Source organism: Podarcis filfolensis (genome assembly GCF_964270895.1).
Source record: "Podarcis filfolensis genome assembly, chromosome: 3".
NCBI classification, from domain to species: Eukaryota; Metazoa; Chordata; class Lepidosauria; order Squamata; family Lacertidae; genus Podarcis; species Podarcis filfolensis.
Genome location: NC_139606.1, coordinates 34,022,059 through 34,041,216, shown reverse-complemented (window position 1 = coordinate 34,041,216; position 19,158 = coordinate 34,022,059). Strand labels below are relative to the sequence as shown.

The 19,158-nt window shown below is 41.0% G+C and overlaps 1 protein-coding gene across 1 annotated transcript in view; it reads left to right on the top strand.

Moving 5' to 3' along the window:
- The window catches only part of COL21A1 (collagen type XXI alpha 1 chain), a 125,719-nt gene that overhangs the window by 45,511 nt on the left and 61,050 nt on the right, over nucleotides 1-19,158 (top strand). Inside the window, exons 2-8 of the mRNA XM_083607517.1 lie at nucleotides 4,911-5,036; nucleotides 9,417-9,968; nucleotides 15,448-15,616; nucleotides 15,761-15,977; nucleotides 16,958-17,131; nucleotides 18,000-18,077; nucleotides 18,914-18,922. Coding sequence (XP_083463643.1) covers nucleotides 4,949-5,036; nucleotides 9,417-9,968; nucleotides 15,448-15,616; nucleotides 15,761-15,977; nucleotides 16,958-17,131; nucleotides 18,000-18,077; nucleotides 18,914-18,922 — 1,287 coding nt within the window. The 5' untranslated portion in view covers nucleotides 4,911-4,948. The remainder of the gene's footprint in view (nucleotides 1-4,910; nucleotides 5,037-9,416; nucleotides 9,969-15,447; nucleotides 15,617-15,760; nucleotides 15,978-16,957; nucleotides 17,132-17,999; nucleotides 18,078-18,913; nucleotides 18,923-19,158) is intronic.

The following is a 19,158-nucleotide window of genomic DNA, read 5'->3' as shown; positions in this document are numbered from 1 at the left end:
ATTGGATGTCCTATTCTTGGAGGAACTTCTCGCTGTAATGTTTATGCTTCTGTCAGGACAATTTAGTGTAGTGATGTTGCTGAAATTTTAATCAGCTGGTTCAGTCTATGGATTTATCCAGGTCATAATGATCAAGTGTTTTGCAAATTGACTGGCATTCCTCCAGAAGTTTTATCCAGTTTGGAATGTTACATGAGATCTATGCATGCACAGATAGCATTCAGAAGAGCAAGTGCCCCAAAGATAGAAGTTATTTAATATTAAGCCTTTTTCTTGATGACCCTCTTGGGTGGATCATTATGAATTCCATGACCTGACAAAGCAGTCTTTAGTTTGGTGAGTATCTTCTTTAGTGCATTATCTTGATTGCTTCTTGCTGCAAATGTTTGATGTGGTCCCTTCCTTTCCAGATCTAAAACCTCTTATTTTTACTTAAGGGTGTTTGTAGGGGGAGGGGAGTCGAATTTCCAGATAGCTCCCCATGATGGCAGGTGAAACTAAACTATAATTTCTCAGGAACAGTACAATAACGTAGATGCATGCAGCACTATGAATGTATTTGCTAACATTGTACCTGGGACTCTTGAGAGCAAAAACTCAAAAACATATCAGCAGAGAAAGCTCATAAAATACAAAGTTAATTCAGAATTGTTTTGCGGGGAATTTGCCTATCACTTATTTAGGACTGAATCAGTATGTTTCAAATTATCTATGTATAGCTTCTGTGGTAGATTCTTTCAACTACAGTGGTATCTTGGGTTACATACGCTTCAGGTTACAGACTCCGCTAACCCAGAAATAGTACCTTGGGTTAAGAACTTTGCTTCAGGATGAGAACAGAAATCGTGCGGTGGCAGCGCGGCAGGCCCCTTTAGCTAAAGTGGTACCTCAGGTTAAGAACAGTTTCAGGTTAAGAACGGACCTCCGTAACGAATTAAGTTCTTAACCTGAGGTACTACTGTAGTGGTATCAGTAGGTAGCCAAGTTTGACTGGTTGTCTGATAACCTAACTTTAGAAAGAACTACCTTTAGAAAGAACTACCTGTACAGTGCTACCTCTGGTTACGTACTTAATTCGTTCCGGAGGTCCCTTCTTAACCTGAAACTGTTCTTAACCTGAAGCACCACTTTAGCTAATGGGGCCTCCCGCTGCTGCTGCCGCCGTGCGATTTCTGTTCTCATCCTCAACAAAGTTCTTAAAACGAGGTACCATTTCTGGGTTGGTGGAGTCTGTAACCTGAAGCGTATGTAACTTGAGGTACCACTGTATTGTCTTCTGGGAGATGCTTTATCTAGAACTCTCATTTTTAAATAGGCTTCTCGTGTGAGGGATGTCTTAGAATCATAGGGCAAAGCATGGTGGCTGTAAGAACAAATGCAAGAGCAGAGTTCCTCAACAGTCCTCTCTCCGCTGTCACTCCCGTTTTAACTATCAGGAAAACTGGTGTTCTGATAATCATGATGCTGTTGTCATAGGTTTTACTGAGTTAGGCTGCTGTGCTGCTGCAGCCCTTAGTGAATCCCATTCCACACTGACAGCGCGATCATTAGCAAGTTCACTTGGAACAGTCCTATTGAACTCACCGTATTAGCTGTGCTTCAGATTGCAACCTTAGATGGTCTAAACCAGCCTCCCACAAACTGGTGCTGACCATGCATTATGGATTGCAAATCTCCTCAGCCACAGCCAGCATGGCCGATAGTCAAGGATGATGGTTGTTGCAGTTGGGAACATTTAGAAGAAAGCAAAGGAAGAGTGGTCTAAACGACTCCTTGGTTTAGAAGTATATAAATTTTGGTATCATAATTTTCTAAATGGAACATAGGCCCTGGGGTAGGTGGCATTTTAACTCCTCATTCTGTGCTGTTTTTCCTTTGTAACCCACATACCTGCAGTGCTGTTTTCCCCAACAGAGAAAAATAATATAAATACCCCCAGCAAGCCTGTCTTCTTCCTCAGTCAGTCTGCTAATAGCAGCTTATAGGGTTGAGAGTGAACTCAGATATGGGTTTGGGTCAGATTGGATGGTATCCCTCGTCCACTCAAAACTGCAGCAGTCCTGTCAGCTGCTTTAAAGTAAAGAAACAAAATGCTGATCAAGCTTCTCTGGCCTCATGTTTTAAAATGTTACAGGTATAATTTCTTTAGAGTTCTCTCTTGTTACATAAATAGCAGGAACTTGGTTTGAGTGGAAATAAACGCTGCATGTAGGTTTTGTTACTATTCCCTTTCATATAGTCCCAAGTCAGCAGTGAAATATCCAAAAGTTGTTCATAGAGAGAAGTTTTTTAAAAAGTTGGACCATGATGGATTTGATATAATTGTATACAAATGTAACACTACTAGTGAAAATCCAAAATAAATATATGTTGGCTTGTTATCAGAGACTATGTGCAGGATTGGAGCCTAAATGTGCAAGTTAAACAAACAACAAAATGCAGTCCCCTTTGCACGCCCAAACTGGCTAAGGCTATAATCCTGTATGGAGTTTAGGCTGCTTAAATCTCATTAAAGTCTGGGAGTAAAACAATGCAAGTTTGTGTGGAATTGCACGCTAAGGCCTGGTTCAAATAACAATGACCATGGCTTATTGAGAATCTTGCTCTAAGTCCCAGCACTCTTTTATTCACACATTAGCTTTAGCACTTCTATTTTCCTTTGTTTAAATTACCGTACTTTTGAACAACAACAACAAAAATGGGTTAAGGATGCTCAGTGGTGCTGTGGCGGGAGCAGGATGAAGGGCCTGATTCTTGCTCCAGCTCCAGTTTGGCACAGCAATTGGGACTGGAAAGAGCCTGATGTTGGCTGTCTGTAGCTGTGGGACCACCTTGAGATCCTGCAGATCCCAGGACAGTGAAGCCGCACCCTCCCCCTTGGAGCGCCCATTCTGACTAGTGGGCCTCCTATTCACTTTCAAGTTTGATGGCTGGCTGGAAGCCAGTTTGACTGGCAGAGCTGAGCAGGGTGTAAGGGCTGGATTGCTTTGCAAACATTGACTTACAAACTAGGTTATGGAATCAGCACAAGACTGAGATTAAATCACACTTTCCCAGTTTGGACGTAACAGGAAACTTTAAATAAACCATACCACAAGTGCCAAAGCCTGTACATCCGGGGATCTTAGTTGGCCCCAAATATGCAAGTTGAACCCCCACCCCCCCAATTTGGCACATTTTATTTATTTAGAATGTTATTGTTCTGTATAATACCTGTTAAATTCACAGAGGTGTACAGAAACATGAGACTCATGCACACAACACGTTAAAACCAACAAATAAGCATAACAAAATATATGCATGACAAAAACAACAACCCAGGCAGCTAAAAGCAGAATCAAATATCGTTCCCAAAATCATATTCCCAATCTGTAATGTTCGCACAAATAGGAAAAGCTTCACCTGAAAATCTTGTAATGCTGGTGCTAGCCGTGCCACTCTGGGGTGCCAGCACAGAAAAGGCCCCCTCATTTGTAGGGGCATAGTGTACCTCCATTAAAGAGGAGAGTTGGAGCAGAGCCTTAACCATTGTTTACTGTATTTGCACCTTCTGTTTTCCTTCCCTGTGCTCTATAAAACTTTATTTTGCTCACTGTTCTAATAAAACCCTGGCAACCGTTGTACTGGTGTTTGTGAAGCCAAGGGCTTGTTGAAGTTGAGGTTTCCATCTGCTGGATGGCTGTATGTATGTTAATGGCAAATCAATGGCATTCTTTTCATTGTACTTCCCTGGCTGCTCTTTGCAAAGGAAATAGCTATTGGTTTCCATAGACTTGCAGCCCCGAGGATGCTTGCAAATGCCAGACTAGAGCTTGGCATCCTTGAAGCAGGTTCTCAGGTTTTATGCAGCTCTTTGTGAAGTTTCATAACAGGTCACCGGCATGCCACTTGCGCAGCAGTCTCTGTATGGACTGTTATGCCTTTCTGGAAAACCCAGTAGGAATTCATCATAGAGCAGTGTTTCTATAATAAACATTTTAAGGAGGAGGAGGAGCCATAAGCATGCTGCTCCTTGCAAGCAGTTTTGTCCCCTCTTCCATGCAGCTTGAGTGTGCTATCTGGGTATACTTTGGGACTTTGCCAGGGCTGAAGACTCAGTGGGGGAGCCCTAGCACAATACTCTAGTAGACTGAACCCACTGTAGTGAATTTCTGACTCTTATATCCCCAGTGGCAGAGAAGCCATGTGGGCCAGAGATGGTGAACCTGTGGGCCTCCAGAGGTTGCTGAGTTGCACCTCCCATCACACCTGACCATTGGCCATGCTGGCTAGAGCAGATGAGTGTTAGTGACCAAAAACATCTGGAGGGGCCACAGCTGCCCCACCCCTGATGTACACTTTAGTTTCTTACATAAGTGCTGGTTTTGACCCATAAAGCCTTAAATGGCTCAGTACTATAATGCTTGAAGGACTGCCTCTCCCCAGGTAAGCCATCCCAGACCCCCGTTTCTGAGATCCTTCATGTGCCTCCTTCACATGAAGTCTGGAGGTTGGCAACACAAGAATGGGCCTTCTCTATAGTGGCTCCCCATTTGTGGGGTTAATATTCTACATCCTTTTAAATGTGGTTAATATTCTACATCCTTTTAAATGTGCCTGTGGGAGGGGGGGGCGTTATTGTTTTGCTGTTTTGTTTTACTTATTTACTTGTTTTTATCCAACATTTTATTCAGTGAACTGTCCTGAGATCTTATGATGAATGGCTGTATATAAATCTAATAAATAAGTAAAATAAATAATTTTGAACTCTCAGAAATTTTAGTGCTATTCATTTCGCTCAACACCATTAAAGTCATGAAATGCACACAGTAGGACTAGTTAGGCTAGACCCTATAGAAAGCCAAAACAGTTCAGATATGTTGCATCTGTATTTTAATACAATTGTAATAAAGTAACTTTTCTTTTCCCAGTTTATTTTAGGATTTGAAGTGCTGGAAATACTGTATACATGGCAAAGAACATAAAGTTTCTTCAGGCATTTTTAATGTTGTTGCTGCGCGATTACATATCGGCTGAAGATGGTGATGTAAGATCAAGTAAGAATCAACTTTATTTGCTAACCATGGCTGTTTAATAAATTGTGGAGGCTTCTCTAATAGTCCCCATTTTCTCTCCTCCATGAGGTTCCTTCTTTCCTTAAAATAATGTGTAAGCAATTTTTCATTGTAATGTTTCATTTAAAATATTTTAATGCGCTTGATAATATCTTTGGAGATAGATTTATAAATGTACTTTTAGGGACTATATTAAGGTACCATATTTAAGCTACATAGCATGACAGTTCAAAAGTGACAAGTTCAGACTTCTCCCACAGGAAGGTAATGTTGGTTTTGTACAGCTTGGATCAGAGATCTTTACAAACCTAAGGTCCATCTGCATTATATATTTAAAGCAGTATCATACTACTTAAGACAATTGTGGCTTCCCTGAAAGAATCATGAGAAGTATAGTGTGCTATTCCTTTCACAGAGCTACAATTCCCAGAGTTCCCAGGGAATAGGGAGTTTATTGTTAAACCACTCTGGAAGTTGTAGCTCTTGTGTGGGCAATATGATTCTTTGCCGGGGGTGGGGGGAGAGGACCAAGACTGTTAAAAGTGGCTTGATGCAGCTTTAAATGTATAGTGCAAATAAGTCCTTACATCAATTCCCCAGCTTCTCTGGCCACAGAACAATATTACAGTCTTTCCCTGGGTCTGCGGTACTGTTGTATCTTGGTCCTTTTTACACTTGGTCTAGTTTAGACATTATCTTCCCTGTTCAACAGACCACAGTCTGTTGGACTGGGAATGCACAATGTGCCTATGTAATTTCCCTCCCTCCTCTCCTGTCCACATTCCCTCATATACCTGGATAAATCAAGCCTTCCTGTTTGTTTTTTTGTTTGTTTTAAAACTACAGTTTACAGTAACATCTGATCCAGGAAATTGCTTTCTGTGCTCCAAACAAGCCACGTTGTAATTCATGTTGGAAAACCTGGTTTGTGGAGAGTATTTACACCTCGGTTTCTTAGTCTGGACATCATGGCAAACTGAATTGTAACAACCCGGGAAAGCTTTTGGGTGTGTGAAGAGAGGAGGAAAGGGGAGAGAGTATTTGGGCTCATGGCAGGACTATGGCACCTGAATCAAGTCTTTATGTTGTTTTATGTGTAACTTAACCTTTTATTTAAAAGGAGTGTACATCTAAAATGTAAAGAGCAAGTGCACCAAGCAGGTGTTCTAAAATATATGTATCACAAATGGGACCTGCAACAAAATGTTACAGTGCTCAGTGATTCTGTTTTGTGTTCTGGCCAATCAGCTGTTCCCCCTTCCACAATAATCTATTCTTTCCCCTGTAAGTTATTTTCTGCCTTACATGTCACTCGGCAGTCTGTGGCAAATGTGCATGCCCAGTGTTCATTGGACTGTTTTGGGTCCCCCGCTTTTGTTTTCCACCCTAAATAATTTTTTGTATTTCTTCAAATCCTCCAAGCATGCTTATACGTCCTTCTTGTGTTTAGGTAGCACTGTTTTGAGGTCTGGAATTGACCTTGAATGGCCTTGGTGTGTGTGCTTTGTGACAGAGCTAAAGTTTTTTTTTCTTCCCCTGAGCAATATGCAGCCCATTTTTATTTTTATTTTAGCTACCCTCAATGAACTCTAAATCATCTCAGAGGAAATTATATTGAATGATGCTGTGGGGAAGCGATGTGGCAGGCTTGAGGTTATTTAACAGTACATTGAAGCTAAGCTGTACTCTGTTTTATACATTATAACTGGTTGAAGCCAGCAATAAAAATTGTGGAATTCAGGTTCACTAGTAAGTTATCTTCAAGGGATAGGTCTGTATTTCCCTGTACGATTATTTTTCTTTACAGTAGGATTTTTTTATTTACAGTCGATCAAAAGATTTAAACTTCAGACAGACAAAGGTTGATTGATTTAAAAAGATCTATAGACCACCCTTTAATGTAAATATTTCCAAAGTAGCTTACAAGTTTTTTTAAAAATAAGATGTATACGACCAAAGTAAAATAAAAGAATAGTAGATAAAAACATTGCAAAAATGGAGAAGCCTGGAATTTTTTTTTAAAGTGTTTGTTTAGCACCAATGAGATGTCAGAATGGGTACTATGCAAGTCTCCCTGTGGAGAACATTCACAAGCAAGATGCTACCACTAATTAAGCCCCCCCCCCCCGTCACTTGCTTCACCTCATACACAATATGTACCTGAAGAAGGGCGTCCAAATATGACTTTTAGTGCAGGGGGTAGCAAAATCCAGGTACTTTGGACTACATATTCCATTCGCTTCAGCCAGCATGGTCAATGATCAGTGTTGATAGGAGTTGTAGTCCACTCTGCCGCACATTGGCTGCTCTCCAGCAGCTCTTGAGACACCCTCAACATCTAGATGGGAAATGCCTTTGCATGTGAAGAGTGTTTTCCATGGACAGAAGAAAAGCAAGAAAACCCACATAGGTACCAGGCTCTGGATCACTGGCCATGTCTTTTGACTTAATTCAGGTGAAGCAATCAACTAAGTATCTCATGCCAAGTGTTCAGTGTAGTGGGTACAATAACAAATGGAGGCACAGGAAAGATATTTTTAGGATGTGTGTTAATCTGGTGCACTTTTGAATTTAGTTAAATACTGTGTGGTTAGACACAACCAGATGTGGTTAGGTGTGACCATTTATGGATGATGTCTGAGAGCTTGTGGTTTCTCCCCAGTGCATTATGATAACCACAAACCACTCTGCAGAGTTTTGAATGGTTTAAAGCACTCCCTATGTACGATGGAAAAGCAATGCGTACTGCTGTATTTTGTCCTCACTCAAATGACTACCACATCTGTTTGAAAGTTCTTGTTTCTTGATGTATTAACCCAGCAATACATCAGAAAATTGTAACTGTATCTGACAAATTATATAAAGGTAAAGGTAAAGGGACCCCTGACCATTAGGTCCAGTCGTGACCGACTCTGGGGTTGCGGAGCTCATTATATACCAACAATTAGTAAGCAACGAAGGTCTAGTAAAACACGCACACACAAAATCCAACCACCTGAGGCATGGCTTGCAAGCAGAAAATACCTATAGACACAGAAACTTGGAGGTGGGTCCATCATCTGTTTTTAGGCTACTGTTTCTTTCCTATTCCCTGCCAAAATCATTGCAAAAAATAAAAATAAAAATTGGAGCCCAAATCCATTGGAAAATCACTAGATGGAAATGGGAAAATATTAGCCCAATGTACATCTTTCAGAAAGGCTCATAATATTCAGGTGATGAGACCACAAACAGGAAGCACAGGCTCCAGCTCAAAGAAAGCCGGTTTTCCTTAAATTCGGCTGAACCTTTTGTAGTCATATAATACGTAAGGCCTGTTAATTTTGGTGAGAAATGCAGCACAATCCTGTGCATGTTAACTGCACTGGGGCTGTGGGGGAGGCACTTGTTGCCTCTGCCCAGGGTTTCCCACACCACAGCTGCCTGAAGGGCATCTTCTGGGGCTTTAGGAGTGGAGTGCATGTATTCCCTGCCATTTCTGCCCTTTAGCCATGAGCATCTTGTAGGGTGCTTTCAGTGAACTGTCCTTTGGCATCTCCCTGTGTGCGCCATTCTTTAGGGGTATGCGGCTGGTGGCAGCAGCCTGTGCGGATGTTTGATTGTCAGTGGTGCGATCTTGGGTGCAGGGTGTGCTTCACATGTGTTCATCTACCTGGTTGTGCTGTGTTGCACTGTTCCTGCTTGTGACCGTGCAGTCGGTGTGGTGAGCGTGCCTTCCGGTGCGTGGCATGCAGTGCCTGCTGTCCGGCTGCTGTAGTGTCTATAGGGATGCCACGTGCACTCTGTCCCCTGTTTATCTGCATGCCTACACTTGCACTTTTGAGCTGCTCCCCATGAGCTGTCTTTGAGCATTATCGCAGTCCATATACACCTGTTAAGGGCACTTGTGGACTCTCCTCTGTGCACCAAAAAGGTGGCTGCAGATCCCATAGTAATGCTGGCTGAGCTGGCTCTGTGTTTTGCTGGCTCCTTTTCTCTCTGCTGGGCTGGAGCCAGCTCATCTGGTGTTTACCCCTCCCTGGGGCTCCTGAACAGAGTTTGGATCTAGCATACTTCACCAGTTTATTTTAAGACAATGTAATTTATGACAGCTCCCCCTATTTAGGATTTCTCTGCCAACTAGTTGAATTCAGTACCCACTGAAATCAGTGGAGCTTAAGTCATGAATAACTTTCCCCCATTGATTTAAGTGGAACCTAACTTCAATTAACTTTGTTTCGATCCCACCCGATCATGGCATAAATGTTTGCAAAAATATCATGCCCTTGACCCTTGAAGATAGAACACTGAGATTACATTCAATACAGATTACTGAATTTGATTTCTGTTCTTTTCTCTCTCTCCTCTCTCTCCATTTTTAAGGTTGTCGAACTGCCCCAACAGATCTAGTGTTCATATTGGATGGCTCCTGGAGTGTTGGCCCAGAAAACTTTGAAATAGTCAAAAGGTGGCTTGTCAATATTACAAGTAACTTTGACATTGGACCAAAGTTCATTCAAGTTGGAGTAGTTCAGTACAGTGATTATCCTGTGCTTGAAATCCCACTTGGGTCTCATGATTCAAATGAAAACCTCGTCAGAGGAATGGAATACATACAATACTTGGGTGGAAATACAAGAACAGGGAAAGCCATTCAGTTTGCAATCGATCACCTATTTGCCAAATCCGCAAGGTTCCTTACAAAAATCGCAGTGGTACTTACCGACGGAAAGTCACAAGATGACGTCAAAGAAGTGGCAGCCGAAGCAAGAAAAAACAAGATCACTCTGTTTGCCATTGGAGTTGGGTCAGAAACCGAAGAGGATGAACTAAGAGCCATTGCCAACAAGCCCTCGTCAACATATGTGTTCTATGTTGAAGATTATATTGCAATATCCAGAATAAGAGAAGTCATAAAGCAGAAACTCTGTGAAGGTAAATATTAATGCCTTTCTGCAGAGTCATTAATCTCTTTTTCCTTTAAGGAGTATGTTGTGCTGTAGTGGTATGCTGGCCTCACTTATTTTAGTACTTCGGTGTATAGGAAGCTGCCATACCATCAGGCAGGCCATCACTCCCTCTAGCTCAGGGGTGGGGCATCTCTGGCCCTTGGGTGTAATTAGGCCCACCAGACCTCCCCATTTGACTCAGGAGGCCATTTTAGCCAAGCCACGTCCACCAGTTTTATAGCTGTTGTCAGGTAAAGATGCAACTGGGCTGAAAGGAGGTTTGCAGACACTATCAGTTAGTGGCTTGGTGGCATCTATAGAGCCCTTTGCCCATGTGTGAGCAAAACTGAGTCACCTGACATCATTGTGACATCATGTGATCGACGGGGTGGGGGTGATATACTGACCCAACAGCTGGATCCAGTTCCCCACCCCTACTTTCTCTTCACTGACTGCCAGGAGCTCTCCAGGGTTTCAGAAATGGGCCTTTTCTAGGATTTACGTATATCCTCCCACTCAGTGGGAGATGTATGGATGTGCCTGCTGCCCCATTATGTGTACAGGATTATTGATGGTCTGCGAGCTGTCTGTTAAAAATCAGAACCCTGATAGTCTTAGAGAAGACGTTGATGTATGGATCTGATTTTGTTTTGTTTTGTTTTATTTCTGACAAATTAAAGGGCAGATATAATTTAATTAATGCCACTCAGTAGATCTGAACAAGGAACCATTGTGTACAGCAGAAGGACGCACAGGTTTGGTATGAAAGAGAAACGCGTTTGCATGAGAAGTGAGGAAATGAAGCTCACTGCCAAGGCAGACTTTGTAATCATCGCATCTGGCAATTCCCAAGTCTAGACTAGTGGTTAAGAATATGAAACTTTTGCTGGCTGACCTTCCCCAAGACTTTGCAGCAGCCTTAGCGGTGAACTGATGACTATGGGGGGTTATTGGGTTGTTGTTTTTATATTGACTATATTTGTTGTGGTTTTATATATTGATATTGTTATGTGAACCGCCCTGAGACCTCTAGGTTATAGGGCAGTATATAAATTCAATAAATAAAAATACTAAATAAATAATATGGCTCAGCCATTGTGAGTGGAGAGGCCCAAGAGGGACTGGTTACTTGATTGAGTGTTGAAACCACTGGTATGGTCAAAAACTATGGTCTTTGGTTGGTTCAGAAACTGAAAAGGCTGAGATGGGAGCAAGCCCTCATCAACACAACACAATGTTCCTCATCCTAAGCAGAATCTACCTGTGCTTGTGGTAGGGTTGTGTGCCTACTTACCTTGTAATGGGTTTGTTTTAGTCTAGCTTCCCATGCTTTTGTAGTATCATGCATCAGCAGAAAGCAACTGCAGGGCTTGACCTTTTCTGACCCTCCCATTGGAATGACTGAATCAGGGATGAGGAACCTGTGCCTCTCCTGATGTTGTTGGACCACAGCTCCTATCATTCCTGACTATTGGCCATGCAGGCTGGGGCGGATGAGAGTTGGAGTCCAACAACACCCAGAGGCTCATGGGTTTCCCATCCAGTCGTGTTACTGAAAAATCTTTCCCTCCCTCCACGTACTCTCTCTTTGCAGGGAGGTTGTGTGTAGCTACTCTACCACAAAGTTGTTTTTGCAATGTTCCTCAGAACCTTTCACGCCCACCCCTCTTGCTCTTTCCCTATGCTTCAAAAGTTGCTGGCAAAGGATACTTGGGGCTGTTTCAGAGACATTCAAAATATTCCCCACATAATGTGCTGCAGCTATCCCTGGCAATGCAGAGACTGCCCTCTGGGATTTTAAAATAAACTATATGACATAGCTGTGTTTCAGGCTTGATGCGAGATGAAATTTAAGCCCTAGCACTTGAAGTCTGCTCTCTTTTTATGTTTTGAAAAGAGAAGATCCTGGGTAGGATCCAAAGGTTCTGTTCCATTCATGGAAAGAGTCTTCTGTGACTTGAAAGTCGCCTTCGGATCCAGACCCCTGACGTTTAATGTACCCACTGCAATGCATAAGATTTCAGAAGGTTCTCTGAATATTTATTATAATTTTTAAAAATCCTTTAAACAAGTCAGAAACAGTGCTGTTCCTAAAGGTGCTGGCACTTTGCACACTTAACAGAAATAAATCCATGACTGCAATTCTCTCCAGCATTGCCAAAAAGGAACAAGATGAGTCAAGGCAGCTGTTCATCCATGATGGATGCACCGTTTGTTTGTTCTTTTAAGGGTAAACTGAGCCCTTTAAAAGGGTGAAATGAGCCATAGAAAGGGCCCAGCTTGGACTGGGCTGTGGTGGAAAGGGATTAACCTAGTGGTAGCGAAGTGATGCTCTTCAGATGTAGTCCAACTACACTATAACTCCCAGCTCCAGCTAGCATGGCCAATGGAGAGGACATACCATTAACTACCCCTGGGTTAACCCTTTTCCTTAGCTGCTGTTTTCTGATCAGAGTCACTCTCCCAGAACTGCTGTTTGCCTTGTGGGGCAAAATAGATATGTACTGTGTGGCTTCCTTCCCCAGCTCTGATCTGAATTCCACTTTCTAGCTACACTTATCGTAGGAGCATACGCTACAGGAGATCTGATCAAGGCCCTCCTCACCTTTGTATCTAGTTGTGCCTCAGTGTCAACTCTTTAGGTCAGGACTTCTTCTCCACATATTTCCTGCTTCTTCCACTCTTTAAAGAACCATGAATATGGATGGTGCAATCATTTGTTGTTTTACAATGATGATGATGATAATTATAAAGATAATGGTAATAATAACAATTTTATAATATTTCTTTTATTTATGGGTCAGGAACTAACAACCATCAAATCCATGTATGCCTTCTGTTAACCCCCATGTGACTTGCTACTTCCATTGTAATTGAATGTAGAAACTGGATTTGTTTTAAAGGACTTAGTAAGATGAAAATAAAATATCAAGATTCTTAAGTAATAGCAGAACTACATTCTAAACCTTGCAGCTGTGTTCTGATGTCACAGATGTTTAAAAAATGGTTTGCGGTGTACAAACTGTACTGGTGTCTTTATTAATCAGATACCTTATGATTATTTGTACTTTCTGTTTTAAGTAGATGTTTGCTTTCATGTATAATTGTAAGCATTCCATTGTCATTGCCTAATACGTTACTGTACAATGACATATTTGGGAACAGATTATCTGCCCTTAAATTCATGTCTCTCAACAGGAATTGAGATTAAAAACCCATTTCCCCAACCAGTTCCAGAGATATGATTGTTGGTCTTGCTGACTGCTGAACTGTCATTACCATGATGAGAAGGAGTTTGATAATGGCATATATGCAGAAATTTAGGGTGGGGGGCTGGGTTTAGTATTTCCTGGCAGGGGCATGACAAAACTCAGTTCTGAATTCATTCCCAGTTCTCATGTGATTGCTTGCACTCATGGCACCAGTGGCTTCCAGTAGGAACAGCAACTACCATTCTGGAGCTAGTTGTGAAAATGGGTGGCTGGTCAACACACAACGAAAGAGTGGATTGCCTATTTTTGTATCTGAAACAAGACTCATTTTATGCAGTGCTTTGAATGTTTGCATCTTAGCAAAGCATGCTACAAAATCATCATTAGTTCCACATCTTCATTTCTCCATTCCCTAAAGTCTTAACAACAGAGCTTTCACCATAAATTCTGTGTCAGTGCAAAGAAAAGTTGGCACATTCCTACTTTTTAAAATTCCTTTTTAACATTGTACCTTAAGTGCCCAGTATTGTATTTTGTGTTATTTTTTAAGTAGCATTCAGCCAGCTACAATTTTTTTCATATCACATTCTTTTAGAATGAAATTCATTTCCAGTCTGTAGCAGTCTTGGTGAATGCAAAGAAGTCAAAACACAGCTTGTTGAATGCAAGTAGTTTGTAGTTTGCTTGACTCTGGGTCTGGCCCTTGATTTTTTGTAGGGTCTGCAGAATGGGGCTTCAGTGGATTTCTTCAGTGGATAATCCTTACTATACCAGGAGGGACTGTAGAATGAAGGGCAACCAGCACAAAAGGTTAGAATGGATCCTTAGGACAGGAGCAACAGAGAGGAGTTAGTAGTGTCTGGCACAAGGTCTGCCTCTTTTTGGCTTGCCAATAGCTCTAGAAGGGAAAGTGTAAACAGTGGTCTAGTTCAGGTATATTATCAAACCATGGTTTCCTGTTATGAGAGAGAGCTGTGGCAAGCTTTGGCACACCACCCTACATTCTCCTTTCTATCTTCAAGTATGAGCAGAGCAGACTGAAAGCTGTAATTTTTATAGTATTACCTTCAAACTGAGGAATCCAAGTTTGTCAATGAAGCATAGTAAGATTAAACTACAGATTCCTGAATTTGGACATAACAGAAGACTGCAGTTTATTATAAAACAAAAGTGGAAGTTTTTAGTGTCCTCTTCTTGCAGAAAGAGCAGAGAGAGAAGTGCATAAACTTGAGGCTCACCGCAGCTCATAAAGCTAAAGCAAGGTTTGGTGCATTTCAAATTTAATGACGTTGTGTTTCTCAGTCCCTTCACAGCAGCAAAGTATGTCTTTCACCCTCTTAATTTAAATTTTAAAGCAGGTGGCTTTCTGCTTTTAACCTGCACCAGTTTATGTGACAACATGGCAGCATTGTGTAGGATTAGCCTGTTTAATGCTTGCACCCTCCCAGTGCAAGAAGATGAATTCTCCATTTGGCAACGTGTGGCTCACAGATTTTAATCACACCAGCACAAATTGGCCTCCTGCTGAAACAAACTGTTGCACTATCTTGATATCCCTCTACGTTGGTGGCCCCTTGCATGTTCACACAGAACCTCTCTCAGATAGTTGTGGTGCAGGTAGCTGCCCACATGTGTGGCTGCATATATAAAAACATAAAATGCCTTTGAGCATCAAAACTATACAGGGATGGTCAATGACAATTGCAGTCCAAAAGACCTGATATTTCACATAGGAAAAAATATGATCATAGTTCACATTTATGCCAGAGGTGGGAAACTTTAGGTCGAAGGGTTGAATATGAGCCTCCACACCCCTCTGTCTGGTCCACAGGACTCGACCCAAGCCACATCCTCCCAGACCTCCCAGATCTCTCAGGGTGCCCTCCTGTTGTGATTTTAGCTGGCTAGAAATGTCCTCTTGAACTGTGATTCTACATCTTCCTTGCATGGAGAGTGGTATGTATCTGTCTACATCTACTGGTGTCACACCCATCACTGGGGTGCTTCCTAGAAGGTTGAAAATAGGTTTATTATCTCTGATTTATGTAGCACACTAAAGTCAATGGTGAGCTTCTTATTAAGTTTTCCAAAGGATGCTTTGAGCTGGACTCTCAGTTCAAACAACACAATAATTTAATTACAGTACTTGTACACCAGCCTAATGGTATAAAATTGCACCTTATGCTTTCAAAGTTATACGTCGGTTACTACATCCGTGAATTAAACATTGTGTGTATTTTGGTTGCTTTTCAGAATCAGTTTGCCCAACAAGAATTCCTGTGGCATCACGAGATGAAAAAGGATTTGATATACTTCTAGGTTTAGGTGTGAAGAAAAAGGTGAAAAAGAGAATCCAGATTCCATCTACCAATGCGAAAGCTTATGAAGTAACCTCACGTATTGACTTGTCAGAATTGACAAGGTACATGTTTTTTTTTTGTTTTTTAAAAAGTTTATATCATATTAAATTAAAATAAGACTTCCTTATAATGGACTAGATAATTGTTTAAGAATTAGGAATTCAGAGTGTATGTTCTGCTAATTTTTTTAAAAAATTGCTTTCTAGGAATGTCTTTCCAGAAGGCCTTCCTCCATCATATGTGTTCGTATCCACTCAGAGGTTTAAAGTCAGAAAAACATGGGATTTGTGGAGGATTTTAAGCCTGGATGGAAGGCCACAAATAGCTGTTACTGTAAATGGAGAAGACAGAACGCTGTCATTTACTACAACAAGCCTAGTAAATGATACGCAGGTTGTTACTTTTACTGCACCCCGTGTGAAGGTAAAGAAGACATCACTCATGTGTTGATATATCTGTTATCCATATTGTGATTTTGGACGTGAAGTGATCCAGTGTTTCACTGTTCGTTATAACAAAGCATCAGAGATGATTCTCATTTTTTGAAGTTAGTGCTTGAATACGGATCTCTGAGGACAAAACGTTCATTCCTCTTTGTCACGTCTGAACGGCATGCCACATAAAATGTGGCCTGTGTTCCTTTAGAAAACTTAAGAAGTAGACCTAGAAAGCACCTTTTGGTGGCACGTCCCTGCTCATGTTGTACAATGTGATTCCATCGTAGCACTGTTTGGGAAAACCTGTAATCTGAAATGGTGCAGTACTAGCTGTGTCTTTGTCTTTCCCACACAAACCAAATTAAGCAATTAGTGTTTATATATAGATCGATTTATAGATGCCATCTGCAAAGTGTGTGTGTGTGTGTGTGTGTGTGTGTGTGCATGTGTATTACACAAGCAAACACACACAGAGGTTGCTCTTCTGTTTTGTTATTCTATTTTGTTATTCACTTACGGACTCACTGTTAAAACCGTGTTTATGGAAGACAATCTTACTCGGCTATGAGTGATCGCCAAAGATACACCCCTTTCTATGCCTTTGGTATAGGAAAGTATGATAGAAATACAAAAATAGATACGTAATCTCTATAAAGAAGATGGAGATCAATGTTATGCCTAGCTGTCTTCTAGAGAAGCACAAGCTGGACAGATGAAGCTTGGCATGGTTATAACTCACCTACATGTAATAATGGGAAAATCCAAAAAGAATTTTGGGTTTTTTTCCAATCTGATATAATTATTAGGCCATTTCTTTAAGTTGTTATAGTAGATAATGCACTTTAGTGGTTGAGCCCTTAATTCAGACTGGTGGTAGCAAGTTTTGAAACTTGTATTAGTTTATGTCTTTACATTTATGGACATGAATGTTGAATATATATTTACAATTCTCTCCTTTTTTTCTAGATGTTGTTTGATGAAGGCTGGCATCAAATCCGTCTCTTAGTAACAGAAGCAGATGTTACGTTGTATATAGATGACCAAGAAACTGAAATAAAGCCATTGCGTCCTGTTTTAGGGATCTATATCAGCGGAGTAACTCAAATTGGAAAATATTCTGGGAAGGAGGAGACTGTACAGGTATGTATGCTCAGAATACTACATTTGTGGAGTGCAGTTACACCTACCCAATGTTTAGATTTAAGCCTGATCCTAAGCATGATTATTTGGAACAAGTTCAATTAAGTTTAGTGAATAAGGGTGAACAGATGGAAAACAAAAGCAGATGAACATCAACAAACAATAAGCCTGCTGTATGTTTGGTAGCTCAAACCATGGTGTGGATTCTTAACTATGGTTAGCATAAACCATTATTTAGTGAGATGTCAGGACCAAACCAGTATTTGCCTTGAATGTTTTTGAAGAACAGAATACCCAGTGTGAATTGTTTGCACAAGGGGAATATAAGAGTTGTAAGCAGCTGTTTCCCTTTTGCATTCATTGACCTTGGTGTCATTACAGAGGACTTGGTGTACAATAAGTAAATGCATAAACTACCAATGTGTGAGTCTGAGCTGTTTTTAAGGAACTTTCAGCACTTTCTGCCCACGTTTGCATTCTGCTACACAAATATAAGCATAACCTGCCCTTTTACAAGTAATTCCTTAGCTGTTATAAAATGGACTTTAGAATATAAGATATTCCAAGAGATTATGGATGTTATTTCTGATTATGAATGACCTTTATATGTTTGTAACTTGTAAAATAGTGCTGTAAATCAGTATGAGTAAGACAGAATGAGTTATTTCCCCTTGGACCATCTGAGGCTCAAGATACTTGGTTGGAGTGCTCATGAGTATGAATGGAGGGTTCTGTCAATTTCGATTCTATCTGTTTCTCATTTTTCCACTCTTAAATCCAGTTCTCCCCATTTCTGCAGAAATCTGTTGTTTTTAATTAAAAGCATCAAAAATGGGTATCTAATGAGTTCATAATCTTCGTGTTATAGTTTGATGTCCAAAAGTTAAGGATCTACTGTGACCCAGAACAAAATAACCGAGAAACAGCCTGTGAGATCCCTGGATTTGTGAGTATGATAGGATTTATTTATTTTTGGTAAAGCTTGTTTTTCATTTTCATAATAAACAAACAAACCCATATCATAGTGGGGAGGACAGTTCTCCTATTAAGAGTGTTCTCTCTCTCTCTCTCTCTCTCTCTGTCTCTCTCTCAAAGAAAAAAGAAAGAAAGAAAGAACTCTTGTGCTATGATTGTGTTATCTGTCTAGGATTTTTTAATTTTTTTTTTAAACTCTTCTATCTGTCAGTCTTCAAGTTCCTTCAGGACAGAATTTTCCGCAAAATGTGTTTTGGAGAAATTGTGGTTTACCATTAGAGGTTGTTACAGAAGTCTCTCTATGCCAGGGAGACACTGGTAACATGCGACATAGTGTAATTAAAAGGTTCATATTTACACATACCTACAACTATATGGGATGCGGGTGGTACTGTGGGTTAAACCACAGAGCCTAGGGCTTGCCGATCAGAAGGTCAGTGGTTCAAATCCCCTCAACAGGGTGAGCTCCCATATGCTGTGTCCCAGCTCCTGCCAACCTAGCAGTTTAAAAGCATGCAGTGCAAGTAGATAAATAGGTACCTCTCCAGCGGGAAGGTAAATGGTGTTTCTGTGCACTGCTCTGGTTTGCCAGAAGCGGCTTAGTCATGCTGACCACCTGACCCGGAAGCTGTATGCCAGCTCCCTTGGGCAGTAAAGCGAGATGAGCGCCGCAACGCCAGAGTCAGTCACGACTGGACCTAACGATCAGGGGTCCCTTTACCTTTACAACTATATGTGCTTTGATTTTAACAATTTCTGCAGGCTTTCTAAAGTCTTGAACTGATTTTATTTATTTATTTATTCCAGAATGGAGAGGTAGGCAAAAACATGCCTATTCATATGGACTTTAAGGTAGTATTTAGTATCACCCCCCTTGCTTCCTTTGTTAATATATCACCAGGTAAGAGCATGCTGTTTGTCTGGGATAGTGAGGATATTTTTGTAAACATCCCCCCCCCCCAATTTTCAGCTTCTGTGCTCAGTGAATAATATGTGCGACCTTTTTGTGGGGTGTGTGTGTTAAATCATTTTGGACTGAATTTGGCATGCAA